At 28.9% G+C, this 14,347-nt stretch overlaps 1 protein-coding gene across 1 annotated transcript in view; it reads left to right on the forward strand.

The window, feature by feature from the left end:
• Nucleotides 1–593: 593 nt before the first annotated feature.
• Nucleotides 594–14,347, forward strand: part of LOC129808957 (uncharacterized) — a gene marked incomplete at its 3' end in the record, with an annotated part of 59,097 nt that continues 45,343 nt past the window's right edge. The window contains exons 1-2 of the mRNA XM_055858865.1: nucleotides 594–652; nucleotides 926–1,061. Of these exons, the coding sequence (XP_055714840.1) occupies nucleotides 594–652; nucleotides 926–1,061 (195 nt within the window). The remainder of the gene's footprint in view (nucleotides 653–925; nucleotides 1,062–14,347) is intronic.

Below are 14,347 nucleotides of genomic sequence, written 5' to 3' on the forward strand. Positions count from 1 at the left end.
TGATTTCCGTGTGGATTTAAATCTTAGTCTTGAAATTTGGTTCTAACATTGGTATTAATAAACAATTTGAGCAGAAAAATCGATTGCCCTCGATTTAGATGCAGGCTAGTGGCAAAAGCCTGTGCTGTTTATTGAAGTGAATGTGATCTAATAAATACAGATGCAGTAAGTAAGACCCTGAATGGGTGAAGATCCGATACGAATCTTATAATTGAATTTTTGGATTGATTCAGTTGTCGTTTTAAACATATATCCAGAAACCTATTGTTAATGATCCAGTTCTCGTTTCAGATGCTGGCTGATAACCCAATACTCCCATCGAGATGTTTTAACATCGTGTATATGGTTGAGTAACAGGAGTTGGGTAATGTCTAGCATCGCAGATGGCCATCGAAAAAGAAATCTAGATCTAGTGAAGAAAGACGTCCACCGATATTGCGCATTTGTCGAGCTCATCAACTAAGTTGCTCGATGAGTGGATTGTAAATGTAATCCACGGTTTACTTCAATCCCAGTGATATGGCGGGTTCACGATAATGTGTTCGAGTTCCCTTGCAATTATTGCGATGTATCATGCGAAAGATTGGATGTAAATGTCTGGCATCAATCCCAGTGGTAGGCGAAGTTCGACGCAACTTCGTGTTACTATCACGTAACGGATAGGTGTTACAGGTTACGCCATAGTGCTACGAGGTTCGCGTCAAGCTGGATGCGCTCCTCGTGATATTGGTTGGACATTGCAATACAATGTCCTCCAATGGCCCTAACATAATTATACAACGGTTCAATCCTGCTCCCTTATTCTTTCTCACCGAGACGGTGAATGTCAGGATTGGCCGATTGTTAAGCCATGCCTAAACGGGGATCCAAATCCGTCCCGTGGGCAACCCATCCCTTTAGACAATTCTTTGTCTTTTCCTCACAGGCACAGTGAGCAACGGTTAGAGCTTGACGCTCAATTCAAACTCACAGTCAGTAGAGCCCTCTGCCGATCTATCGATCGGCAGAGAGAGACATTCAGTATGGCTCAGGCTGTCGAGTGGAGTGTCACGGCTCGTGCGGTGGGCCGTTGTTTCACGCCACCTAAGCCCTGAGTCCTCAGAATCCTAACTGTAAAGCCCCGTGGCTTTACACAAGGGTGGGATCATGATGATTTTTGGTGAGAACTTTTCCAAGAAAATAATTCAACTAATGATACTAATTGATTGGTAGAATTATTTGAAGTATTCTAATGTGATTTTCATTGAGAAATTTTAAGAATCGCGGTTTCTAGAGCAGATTTTGGCATTTTTAAAAAATTAAAAAACTCCCAAGGGTGGGATCATGATGAGTTTTGGTGGGAATTTTTCCAAGAAAAATTCAACTAATGATATTAATTGATTGATAGAATTATTTGAAGTATTCTAATGTGATTTTCATTGAGAAATTTTAAGAATTGCGGTTTCTAGAGCAGATTTTGGCATTTTTAAAAAATTAAAAAAAACTCCCAAGGGTGGGGTCATGATGATTTTTGGTGGGAATATTTCCAAGAAAAAAATTCAACTAATGATATTAATTGATTGGTAGAATTATTTGAAGTATTCTAATGTGATTTTCATTGAGAAATTTTAAGAATTGCGGTTTCTAGAGCAGATTTTGGCATTTTTAGAAAATTAAAAAAAAACTCCTAAGTGTGGGATCATGATGATTTTTGTGGTAATTTTTCCAAGAAAAAAATTCAACTAATGATATTAATTGATTGGTAGAATTATTTGAAGTATTCTAATGTGATTCTCATTGAGAAATTTTAAGAATTGCGGCTTCTAGAGCAGATTTTGGCATTTTTAAAAATTAAAAAAAAAAACCTCCCAAGGGTGGGATCATGATGATTTTTGGTGGGAATTTTTCCAAGAAAAAAATTCAACTAATGATATTAATTGATTGGTAGAATTATTTGAAGTATTCTAATGTGATTTTCATTGAGAAATTTTAAGAATTGCGGCTTCTAGAGCAGATTTTGGCATTTTTAAAAAATTAAAAAAAACTCCCAAGGGTGGGATCATGATGATTTTTGTGGGAATTTTTCAAAGAAAATAATTCAACTAATGATATTAATTGATTGGTAGAATTATTTGAAGTATTCTAATGTGATTTTCATTGATAAATTTTAAGAATTGCGGTTTTTAGAGCAGATTTTGGCATTTTTAAAAAATTAAAAAAAACTCCCAAGAGTGGGATCATGATGAGTTTTGGTGGGAATTTTTCCAAGAAAAAAATTCAACTAATGATATTAATTGATTGGTAGAATTATTTGAAGTATTCTAATGTGATTTTCATTGAGAAATTTTAAGAATTGCGGTTTCTAGAGCAGATTTTGGCATTTTTAAAAAATTAAAAAAAAAACTCCCAAGGGTGGGATCATGATGATTTTTGTGGGAATTTTTCCAAGAAAATAATTCAACTAATGATATTAATTGATTGGTAGAATTATTTGAAGTATTCTAATGTGACTTTCATTGAGAAATTTTAAGAATTGCGGTTTCTAGAGCAGATTTTGGCATTTTTAAAAAATTAAAAAAAAAACCTCCGAAGGGTGGGATCATGATGATTTTTGGTGAGAATTTTTCCAAGAAAATAATTCAACTAATGATACTAATTGATTGGTAGAATTATTTGAAGTATTCTAATGTGATTTTCATTTAGAAATTTTAAGAATTGCGGTGTCTAGAGCGGATGTTGGCATTTTTAGAAAATTAAAAAAAAACTCCTAAGGGTGGGATCATGATGATTTTTGTGGTAATTTTTCCAAGAAAAAAATTCAACTAATGATATTAATTGATTGGTAGAATTATTTGAAGTATTCTAATGTGATTCTCATTGAGAAATTTTAAGAATTGCGGCTTCTAGAGCAGATTTTGGCATTTTTAAAAATTAAAAAAAAAACCTCCCAAGGGTGGGATCATGATGATTTTTGGTGGGAATTTTTCCAAGAAAAATTCAACTAATGATATTAATTGATTGATAGAATTATTTGAAGTATTCTAATGTGATTTTCATTGAGAAATTTTAAGAATCGCGGTTTCTAGAGCAGATTTTGGCATTTTTAAAAAATTAAAAAAAACTCCCAAGGGTGGGGTCATGATGATTTTTGGTGGGAATTTTTCCAAGAAAAAAATTCAACTAATGTTATTAATTGATTGGTAGAATTATTTGAAGTATTCTAATGTGATTTTCATTGAGAAATTTTAAGAATTGCGGTTTCTAGAGCAGATTTTGGCATTTTTAAAAAATTAAAAAAACCTCCCAAGGGTGGGGTCATGATGATTTTTGGTGGGAATTTTTCCAAGAAAAAAATTCAACTAATGATATTAATTGATTGGTAGAATTATTTGAAGTATTCTAATGTGATTTTCATTGAGAAATTTTAAGAATTGCGGTGTCTAGAGCGGATGTTGGCATTTTTAAAAAATTAAAAAAAAACTCCCAAGGGTGGGATCATGATGATTTTTGTGGGAATTTTTCCAAGAAAAAAATTCAACTAATGATATTAATTGATTGGTAGAATTATTTGAAGTATTCTAATGTGATTTTCATTGAGAAATTTAAAGAATTGCGGTTTCTAGAGCAGATTTTGGCATTTTTAAAAAATAAAAAAAAAAACTCCCAAGGGTGGGGTCATGATGATTTTTGGTGGGAATTTTTCCAAGAAAAAAATTCAACTAATGATATTAATTGATTGGTAGAATTATTTGAAGTATTCTAATGTGATTTTCATTGAGAAATTTTAAGAATTGCGGTTTCTAGAGCAGATTTTGGCATTTTTAAAAAATTAAAAAAAAAACTCCCAAGGGTGGGATCATGATGATTTTTGTGGGAATTTTTCCAAGAAAAAAATTCAACTAATGATATTAATTGATTGGTAGAATTATTTGAAGTATTCTAATGTGATTTTCATTGAGAAATTTTAAGAATTGCGGTGTCTAGAGCGGATGTTGGCATTTTTAAAAAATTAAAAAAAAACTCCCAAGGGTGGGATCATGATGATTTTTGTGGGAATTTTTCCAAGAAAAAAATTCAACTAATGATATTAATTGATTGGTAGAATTATTTGAAGTATTCTAATGTGATTTTCATTGAGAAATTTAAAGAATTGCGGTTTCTAGAGCAGATTTTGGCATTTTTAAAAAATAAAAAAAAAAACTCCCAAGGGTGGGGTCATGATGATTTTTGGTGGGAATTTTTCCAAGAAAAAAATTCAACTAATGATATTAATTGATTGGTAGAATTATTTGAAGTATTCTAATGTGATTTTCATTGAGAAATTTAAAGAATTGCGGTTTCTAGAGCAGATTTTGGCATTTTTAAAAAATTAAAAAAAAAACCTCCCAAGGGTGGGATCATGGTGATTTTTGGTGAGAATTTTTCCAAGAAAATAATTCAACTAATGATACTAATTGATTGGTAGAATTATTTGAAGTATTCTAATGTGATTTTCATTGAGAAATTTTAAGAATCGCGGTTTCTAGAGCAGATTTTGGCATTTTTAAAAAATTAAAAAACTCCCAAGGGTGGGATCATGATGAGTTTTGGTGGGAATTTTTCCAAGAAAAATTCAACTAATGATATTAATTGATTGATAGAATTCTTTGAAGTATTCTAATGTGATTTTCATTGAGAAATTTTAAGAATTGCGGTTTCTAGAGCAGATTTTGGCATTTTTAAAAAATTAAAAAAAAACTCCCAAGGGTGGGGTCATGATGATTTTTGGTGGGAATTTTTCCAAGAAAAAAATTCAAATAATGATATTAATTGATTGGTAGAATTATTTGAAGTATTCTAATGTGATTTTCATTGAGAAATTTTAAGAATTGCGGTTTCTAGAGCAGATTTTGGCATTTTTAAAAAATTAAAAAAAAAACTCCTAAGGGTGGGATCATGATGATTTTTGTGGTAATTTTTCCAAGAAAAAAATTCAACTAATGATATTAATTGATTGGTAGAATTATTTGAAGTATTCTAATGTGATTTTCATTGAGAAATTTTAAGAATTGCGGTTTCTAGAGCAGATTTTGGCATTTTTAAAAAATTAAAAAAAACTCCCAAGGGTGGGATCATGATGATTTTTGTGGGAATTTTTCCAAGAAAATAATTCAACTAATGATATTAATTGATTGGTATATTTATTTGAAGTATTCTAATGTGATTTTCATTGAGAAATTTTAAGAATTGCGGTTTTTAGAGCAGATTTTGGCATTTTTAAAAAATTAAAAAAAAAACTCCCAAAGGTGGGATCATGATGATTTTTGTGGGAATTTTTCCAAGAAAATAATTCAACTAATGATATTAATTGATTGGTAGAATTATTTGAAGTATTCTAATGTGATTTTTATTGAGAAATTTTAAGAATCGCGGTTTCTAGAGCAGATTTTGGCATTTTTAAAAAATTAAAAAAAAACTCCTAAGGGTGGGATCATGATGATTTTTGTGGTAATTTTTCCAAGAAAAAAATTCAACTAATGATATTAATTGATTGGTAGAATCATTTGAAGTATTCTAATATGATTTTCATTGAGAAATTTTAAGAATTGCGGTTTCTAGAGCAGATTTTGGCATTTTTAAAAAATTAAAAAAAAAACTCCCAAGGGTGGGATCATGATGATTTTTGTGGGAATTTTTCCAAGAAAATAATTCAACTAATGATATTAATTGATTGGTATATTTATTTGAAGTATTCTAATGTGATTTTCATTGAGAAATTTTAAGAATTGCGGTTTTTAGAGCAGATTTTGGCATTTTTAAAAAATTAAAAAAAAAACTCCCAAAGGTGGGATCATGATGATTTTTGGTGAGAATTTTTCCAAGAAAATAATTCAAATAATGATACTAATTGATTGGTAGAATTATTTGAAGTATTCTAATGTGATTTTCATTGAGAAATTTTAAGAATCGCGGTTTCTAGAGCAGATTTTGGCATTTTTAAAAAATTAAAAAAAAACTCCCAAGGGTGGGATCATGATGAGTTTTGGTGGGAATTTTTCCAAGAAAAATTCAACTAATGATATTAATTGATTGATAGAATTATTTGAAGTATTCTAATGTGATTTTCATTGAGAAATTTTAAGAATTGCGGTTTCTAGAGCAGATTTTGGCATTTTTAAAAAATTAAAAAAAACTCCCAAGGGTGGGGTCATGATGATTTTTGGTGGGAATTTTTCCAAGAAAAAAATTCAACTAATGATATTAATTGATTGGTAGAATTATTTGAAGTATTCTAATGTGATTTTCATTGAGAAATTTTAAGAATCGCGGTTTCTAGAGCAGATTTTGGCATTTCTAAAAAATTAAAAAAAAACCTCCCAAGGGTGGGATCATGATGATTTTTGGTGAGAACTTTTCCAAGAAAATAATTCAACTAATGATACTAATTGATTGGTAGAATTATTTGAAGTATTCTAATGTGATTTTCATTGAGAAATTTTAAGAATCGCGGTTTCTAGAGCAGATTTTGGCATTTTTAAAAAATTAAAAAACTCTCAAGGGTGGGATCATGATGATTTTTGTGGGAATTTTTCCAAGAAAATAATTCAACTAATGATATTAATTGATTGGTAGAATTATTTGAAGTATTCTAATGTGATTTTCATTGAGAAATTTTAAGAATTGCGGTTTCTAGAGCAGATTTTGGCATTTTTAAAAAATTAAAAAACTCCCAAGGGTGGGATCATGATGATTTTTGTGGGAATTGTTCCAAGAAAATAATTCAAATAATGATACTAATTGATTGGTAGAATTATTTGAAGTATTCTAATGTGATTTTCATTGAGAAATTTTAAGAATCGCGGTTTCTAGAGCAGATTTTGGCATTTTTAAAAAATTAAAAAACTCCCAAGGGTGGGATCATGATGAGTTTTGGTGGGAATTTTTCCAAGAAAAATTCAACTAATGATATTAATTGATTGATAGAATTATTTGAAGTATTCTAATGTGACTTTCATTGAGAAATTTTAAGAATTGCGGTTTCTAGAGCAGATTTTGGCATTTTTAAAAAATTAAAAAAAAAACCTCCGAAGGCTGGGATCATGATGATTTTTGGTGAGAATTTTTCCAAGAAAATAATTCAACTAATGATACTAATTGATTGGTAGAATTATTTGAAGTATTCTAATGTGATTTTCATTGAGAAATTTTAAGAATCGCGGTTTCTAGAGCAGATTTTGGCATTTTTAAAAAATTAAAAAACTCCCAAGGGTGGGATCATGATGAGTTTTGGTGGGAATTTTTCCAAGAAAAATTCAACTAATGCTATTAATTGATTGATAGAATTATTTGAAGTATTCTAATGTGATTTTCATTGAGAAATTTTTGAGAATCGCGGTTTCTAGAGCAGATTTTGGCATTTTTAAAAAATTAAAAAAAACTCCCAAGGGTGGGGTCATGATGATTTTTGGTGGGAATTTTTCCAAGAAAAAAATTCAACTAATGATATTAATTGATTGGTAGAATTATTTGAAGTATTCTAATGTGATTTTCATTGAGAAATTTTAAGAATTGCGGTTTCTAGAGCAGATTTTGGCATTTTTAAAAAATTAAAAAAAACCTCCCAAGGGTGGGGTCATGATGATTTTTGGTGGGAATTTTTCCAAGAAAAAAATTCAACTAATGATATTAATTGATTGGTAGAATTATTTGAAGTATTCTAATGTGATTTTCATTGAGAAATTTTAAGAATTGCGGTGTCTAGAGCAGATTTTGGCATTTTTAAAAAATTAAAAAAAAACTCCCAAGGGTGGGATCATGATGATTTTTGTGGGAATTTTTCCAAGAAAAAAATTCAACTAATGATATTAATTGATTGGTAGAATTATTTGAAGTATTCTAATGTGATTTTCATTGAGAAATTTAAAGAATTGCGGTTTCTAGAGCAGATTTTGGCATTTTTAAAAAATTAAAAAAAAAAACTCCCAATGGTGGGGTCATGATGATTTTTGGTGGGAATTTTTCCAAGAAAAAAATTCAACTAATGATATTAATTGATTGGTAGAATTATTTGAAGTATTCTAATGTGATTTTCATTGAGAAATTTTAAGAATTGCGGTTTCTAGAGCAGATTTTGGCATTTTTAAAAAATTAAAAAAAAGAACCTCCCAAGGGTGGGATCATGATGATTTTTGGTGAGAATTTTTCCAAGAAAATAATTCAACTAATGATACTAATTGATTGGTAGAATTATTTGAAGTATTCTAATGTGATTTTCATTGAGAAATTTTAAGAATTGCGGTTTCTAGAGCAGATTTTGGCATTTTTAAAAAATTAAAAAACTCCCAAAGGTGGGATCATGATGAGTTTTGGTGGGAATTTTTCCAAGAAAAATTCAACTAATGATATTAATTGATTGATAGAATTATTTGAAGTATTCTAATGTGATTTTCATTGAGTAATTTTAAGAATTGCGGTTTCTAGAGCAGATTTTGGCATTTTTAAAAAATTAAAAAAAAAACTCCCAAGGGTGGGATCATGATGATTTTTGGTGGGAATTTTTCCAAGCAAAAAATTCAACTAATGATATTAATTGATTGGTAGAATTATTTGAAGTATTCTAATGTGATTTTCATTGAGAAATTTTAAGAATTGCGGTTTCTAGAGCAGATTTTGGCATTTTTAAAAAATTAAAAAACTCCCAAAGGTGGGATCATGATGATTTTTGTGGTAATTTTTCCAAGAAAAAAATTCAACTAATGATATTAATTGATTGGTAGAATTATTTGAAGTATTCTAATGTGATTCTCATTGAGAAATTTTAAGAATTGCGGCTTCTAGAGCAGATTTTGGCATTTTTAAAAAATTAAAAAAAAAACTCCCAAGGGTGGGATCATGATGATTTTTGGTGGGAATTTTTCCAAGCAAAAAATTCAACTAATGATATTAATTGATTGGTAGAATTATTTGAAGTATTCTAATGTGATTCTCATTGAGAAATTTTAAGAATTGCGGCTTCTAGAGCAGATTTTGGCATTTTTAAAAAATTAAAAAAAAAAACTCCCAAGGGTGGGATCATGATGATTTTTGGTGGGAATTTTTCCAAGAAAAAATTCAACTAATGATATTAATTGATTGGTAGAATTATTTGAAGTATTCTAATGTGATTTTCATTGAGAAATTTTAAGAATTGCGGTTTCTAGAGCAGATTTTGGCATTTTTAAAAAATTAAAAAAAAAACTCCCAAGGGTGGGATCATGATGATTTTTGTGGGAATTTTTCCAAGAAAATAATTCAACTAATGATATTAATTGATTGGTAGAATTATTTGAAGTATTCTAATGTGATTTTCATTGCGAAATTTTAAGAATTGCGGTTTTTAGAGCAGATTTTGGCATTTTTAAAAAATTAAAAAAAAACTCCCAAGAGTGGGATCATGATGATTTTTGTGGGAATTTTTCCAAGAAAAAAAATTCAACTAATGATATTAATTGATTGGTAGAATTATTTGAAGTATTCTAATGTGATTTTCATTGAGAAATTTAAAGAATTGCGGTTTCTAGAGCAGATTTTGGCATTTTTAAAAAATTAAAAAAAAAACTCCTAAGGGTGGGATCATGATGATTTTTGTGGTAATTTTTCCAAGAAAAAAATTCAACTAATGATATTAATTGATTGGTAGAATTATTTGAAGTATTCTAATGTGATTTTCATTGAGAAATTTTAAGAATTGCGGTTTCTAGAGCAGATTTTGGCATTTTTAAAAAATTAAAAAACTCCCAAGGGTGGGATCATGATGATTTTTGTGGGAATTTTTCCAAGAAAATAATTCAAATAATGATATTAATTGATTGGTAGAATTATTTGAAGTATTCTAATGTGATTTTCATTGAGAAATTTTAAGAATCGCGGTTTCTAGAGCAGATTTTGGCATTTTTAAAAAATTAAAAAACTCCCAAGGGTGGGATCATGATGAGTTTTGGTGGGAATTTTTCCAAGAAAAATTCAACTAATGATATTAATTGATTGATAGAATTATTTGAAGTATTCTAATGTGACTTTCATTGAGAAATTTTAAGAATTGCGGTTTCTAGAGCAGATTTTGGCATTTTTAAAAAATTAAAAAAAAACCTCCCAAGGGTGGGATCATGATGATTCTTGGTGAGAATTTTTCCAAGAAAATAATTCAACTAATGATACTAATTGATTGGTAGAATTATTTGAAGTATTCTAATGTGATTTTCATTGAGAAATTTTAAGAATCGCGGTTTCTAGAGCAGATTTTGGCATTTTTAAAAAATTAAAAAACTCCCAAGGGTGGGATCATGATGAGTTTTGGTGGGAATTTTTCCAAGAAAAATTCAACTAATGATATTAATTGATTGATAGAATTATTTGAAGTATTCTAATGTGATTTTCATTGAGAAATTTTAAGAATCGCGGTTTCTAGAGCAGATTTTGGCATTTTTAAAAAATTAAAAAAAACTCCCAAGGGTGGGGTCATGATGATTTTTGGTGGGAATTTTTCCAAGAAAAAAATTCAACTAATGATATTAATTGATTGGTAGAATTATTTGAAGTATTCTAATGTGATTTTCATTGAGAAATTTTAAGAATTGCGGTTTCTAGAGCAGATTTTGGCATTTTTAAAAAATTAAAAAAAACCTCCCAAGGGTGGGGTCATGATGATTTTTGGTGGGAATTTTTCCAAGAAAAAAATTCAACTAATGATATTAATTGATTGGTAGAATTATTTGAAGTATTCTAATGTGATTTTCATTGAGAAATTTTAAGAATTGCGGTGTCTATAGCAGATTTTGGCATTTTTAAAAAGTTAAAAAAAAACTCCCAAGGGTGGGATCATGATGATTTTTGTGGGAATTTTTCCAAGAAAAAAATTCAACTAATGATATTAATTGATTGGTAGAATTATTTGAAGTATTCTAATGTGATTTTCATTGAGAAATTTAAAGAATTGCGGTTTCTAGAGCAGATTTTGGCATTTTTAAAAAATTAAAAAAAAAACTCCCAAGGGTGGGGTCATGATGATTTTTGGTGGGAATTTTTCCAAGAAAAAAATTCAACTAATGATATTAATTGATTGGTAGAATTATTTGAAGTATTCTAATGTGATTTTCATTGAGAAATTTTAAGAATTGCGGTTTCTAGAGCAGATTTTGGCATTTTTAAAAAATTAAAAAAAAAAAAACCTCCCAAGGGTGGGATCATGATGATTTTTGGTGAGAATTTTTCCAAGAAAATAATTCAACTAATGATACTAATTGATTGGTAGAATTATTTGAAGTATTCTAATGTGATTTTCATTGAGAAATTTTAAGAATCGCGGTTTCTAGAGCAGATTTTGGCATTTTTAAAAAATTAAAAAACTCCCAAAGGTGGGATCATGATGAGTTTTGGTGGGAATTTTTCCAAGAAAAATTCAACTAATGATATTAATTGATTGATAGAATTATTTGAAGTATTCTAATGTGATTTTCATTGAGAAATTTTAAGAATTGCGGTTTCTAGAGCAGATTTTGGCATTTTTAAAAAATTAAAAAAAAAACTCCCAAGGGTGGGATCATGATGATTTTTGTGGTAATTTTTCCAAGAAAAAAATTCAACTAATGATATTAATTGATTGGTAGAATTATTTGAAGTATTCTAATGTGATTCTCATTGAGAAATTTTAAGAATTGCGGCTTCTAGAGCAGATTTTGGCATTTTTAAAAAATTAAAAAAAAAACTCCCAAGGGTGGGATCATAATGATTTTTGGTGGGAATTTTTCCAAGAAAAAAATTCAACTAATGATATTAATTGATTGGTAGAATTATTTGAAGTATTCTAATGTGATTTTCATTGAGAAATTTTAAGAATTGCGGCTTCTAGAGCAGATTTTGGCATTTTTAAAAAATTAAAAAAAAACTCCCAAGGGTGGGATCATGATGATTTTTGTGGGAATTTTTCCAAGAAAATAATTCAACTAATGATATTAATTGATTGGTAGAATTATTTGAAGTATTCTAATGTGATTTTCATTGAGAAATTTTAAGAATTGCGGTTTTTAGAGCAGATTTTGGCATTTTTAAAAAATTAAAAAACTCCGAAGGGTGGGATCATGATGATTTTCGTGGGAATTTTTCCAAGAAAATAATTCAACTAATGATATTAATTTATTGGTATATTTATTTGAAGTATTCTAATGTGATTTTCATTGAGAAATTTTAAGAATTGCGGTTTTTAGAGCAGATTTTGGCATTTTTAAAAAATTTAAAAAAAAACTCCCAAAGGTGGGATCATGATGATTTTTGTGGGAATTTTTCCAAGAAAATAATTCAACTAATGATATTAATTGATTGGTAGAATTATTTGAAGTATTCTAATGTGATTTTTATTGAGAAATTTTAAGAATCGCGGTTTCTAGAGCAGATTTTGGCATTTTTAAAAAATTAAAAAACTCCCAAGGGTGGGATCATGATGAGTTTTGGTGGGAATTTTTCCAAGAAAAATTCAACTAATGATATTAATTGATTGATAGAATTATTTGATGTATTCTAATGTGATTTTCATTGAGAAATTTTAAGAATCGCGGTTTCTAGAGCAGATTTTGGCATTTTTAAAAAATTAAAAAAAAACTCCCAAGGGTGGGGTCATGATGATTTTTGGTGGGAATTTTTCCAAGAAAAAAATTCAACTATTGATATTAATTGATTGGTAGAATTATTTGAAGTATTCTAATGTGATTTTCATTGAGAAATTTTAAGAATTGCGGTTTCTAGAGCAGATTTTGGCATTTTTAAAAAATTAAAAAAACCTCCCAAGGGTGGGGTCATGATGATTTTTGGTGGGAATTTTTCCAAGAAAATAATTCAACTAATGATATTAATTGATTGGTATATTTATTTGAAGTATTCTAATGTGATTTTCATTGAGAAATTTTAAGAATTGCGGTGTCTAGAGCATATTTTGGCATTTTTAAAAAATTAAAAAAAAAACTCCCAAAGGTGGGATCATGATGATTTTTGGTGAGAATTTTTCCAAGAAAATAATTCAACTAATGATATTAATTGATTGGTAGAATTATTTGAAGTATTCTAATGTGATTTTCATTGAGAAATTTTAAGAATTGCGGTTTCTAGAGCAGATTTTGGCATTTTTAAAAAATTAAAAAAAAAACTCCTAAGGGTGGGATCATGATGATTTTTGTGGCAATTTTTCCAAGAAAAAAATTCAACTAATGATATTAATTGATTGGTAGAATTATTTGAAGTATTCTAATGTGATTTTCATTGAGAAATTTTAAGAATTGCGGTTTCTAGAGCAGATTTTGGCATTTTTAAAAAATTAAAAAACTCCCAAGGGTGGGATCATGATGATTTTTGTGGGAATTTTTCCAAGAAAATAATTCAAATAATGATACTAATTGATTGGTAGAATTATTTGAAGTATTCTAATGTGATTTTCATTGAGAAATTTTAAGAATCGCGGTTTCTAGAGCAGATTTTGGCATTTTTAAAAAATTAAAAAACTCCCAAGGGTGGGATCATGATGAGTTTTGGTGGGAATTTTTCCAAGAAAAATTCAACTAATGATATTAATTGATTGATAGAATTATTTGAAGTATTCTAATGTGACTTTCATTGAGAAATTTTAAGAATTGCGGTTTCTAGAGCAGATTTTGGCATTTTTAAAAAATTAAAAAAAAAACCTCCCAAGGGTGGGATCATGATGATTTTTGGTGAGAATTTTTCCAAGAAAATAATTCAACTAATGATACTAATTGATTGGTAGAATTATTTGAAGTATTCTAATGTGATTTTCATTGAGAAATTTTAAGAATCGCGGTTTCTAGAGCAGATTTTGGCATTTTTAAAAAATTAAAAAACTCCCAAGGGTGGGATCATGATGAGTTTTGGTGGGAATTTTTCCAAGAAAAATTCAACTAATGATATTAATTGATTGATAGAATTATTTGAAGTATTCTAATGTGATTTTCATTGAGAAATTTTAAGAATCGCGGTTTCTAGAGCAGATTTTGGCATTTTTAAAAAATTAAAAAAAACTCCCAAGGGTGGGGTCATGATGATTTTTGGTGGGAATTTTTCCAAGAAAAAAATTCAACTAATGATATTAATTGATTGGTAGAATTATTTGAAGTATTCTAATGTGATTTTCATTGAGAAATTTTAAGAATTGCGGTTTCTAGAGCAGATTTTGGCATTTTTAAAAAATTAAAAAAAACCTCCCAAGGGTGGGGTCATGATGATTTTTGGTGGGAATTTTTCCAAGAAAAAAATTCAACTAATGATATTAATTGATTGGTAGAATTATTTGAAGTATTCTAATGTGATTTTCATTGAGAAATTTTAAGAATTGCGGTGTCTAGAGCAG

The sequence above is a fragment of the Phlebotomus papatasi genome, unplaced genomic scaffold (assembly GCF_024763615.1).
Source record: "Phlebotomus papatasi isolate M1 unplaced genomic scaffold, Ppap_2.1 HiC_scaffold_24, whole genome shotgun sequence".
NCBI lineage: Eukaryota > Metazoa > Arthropoda > Insecta > Diptera > Psychodidae > Phlebotomus > Phlebotomus papatasi.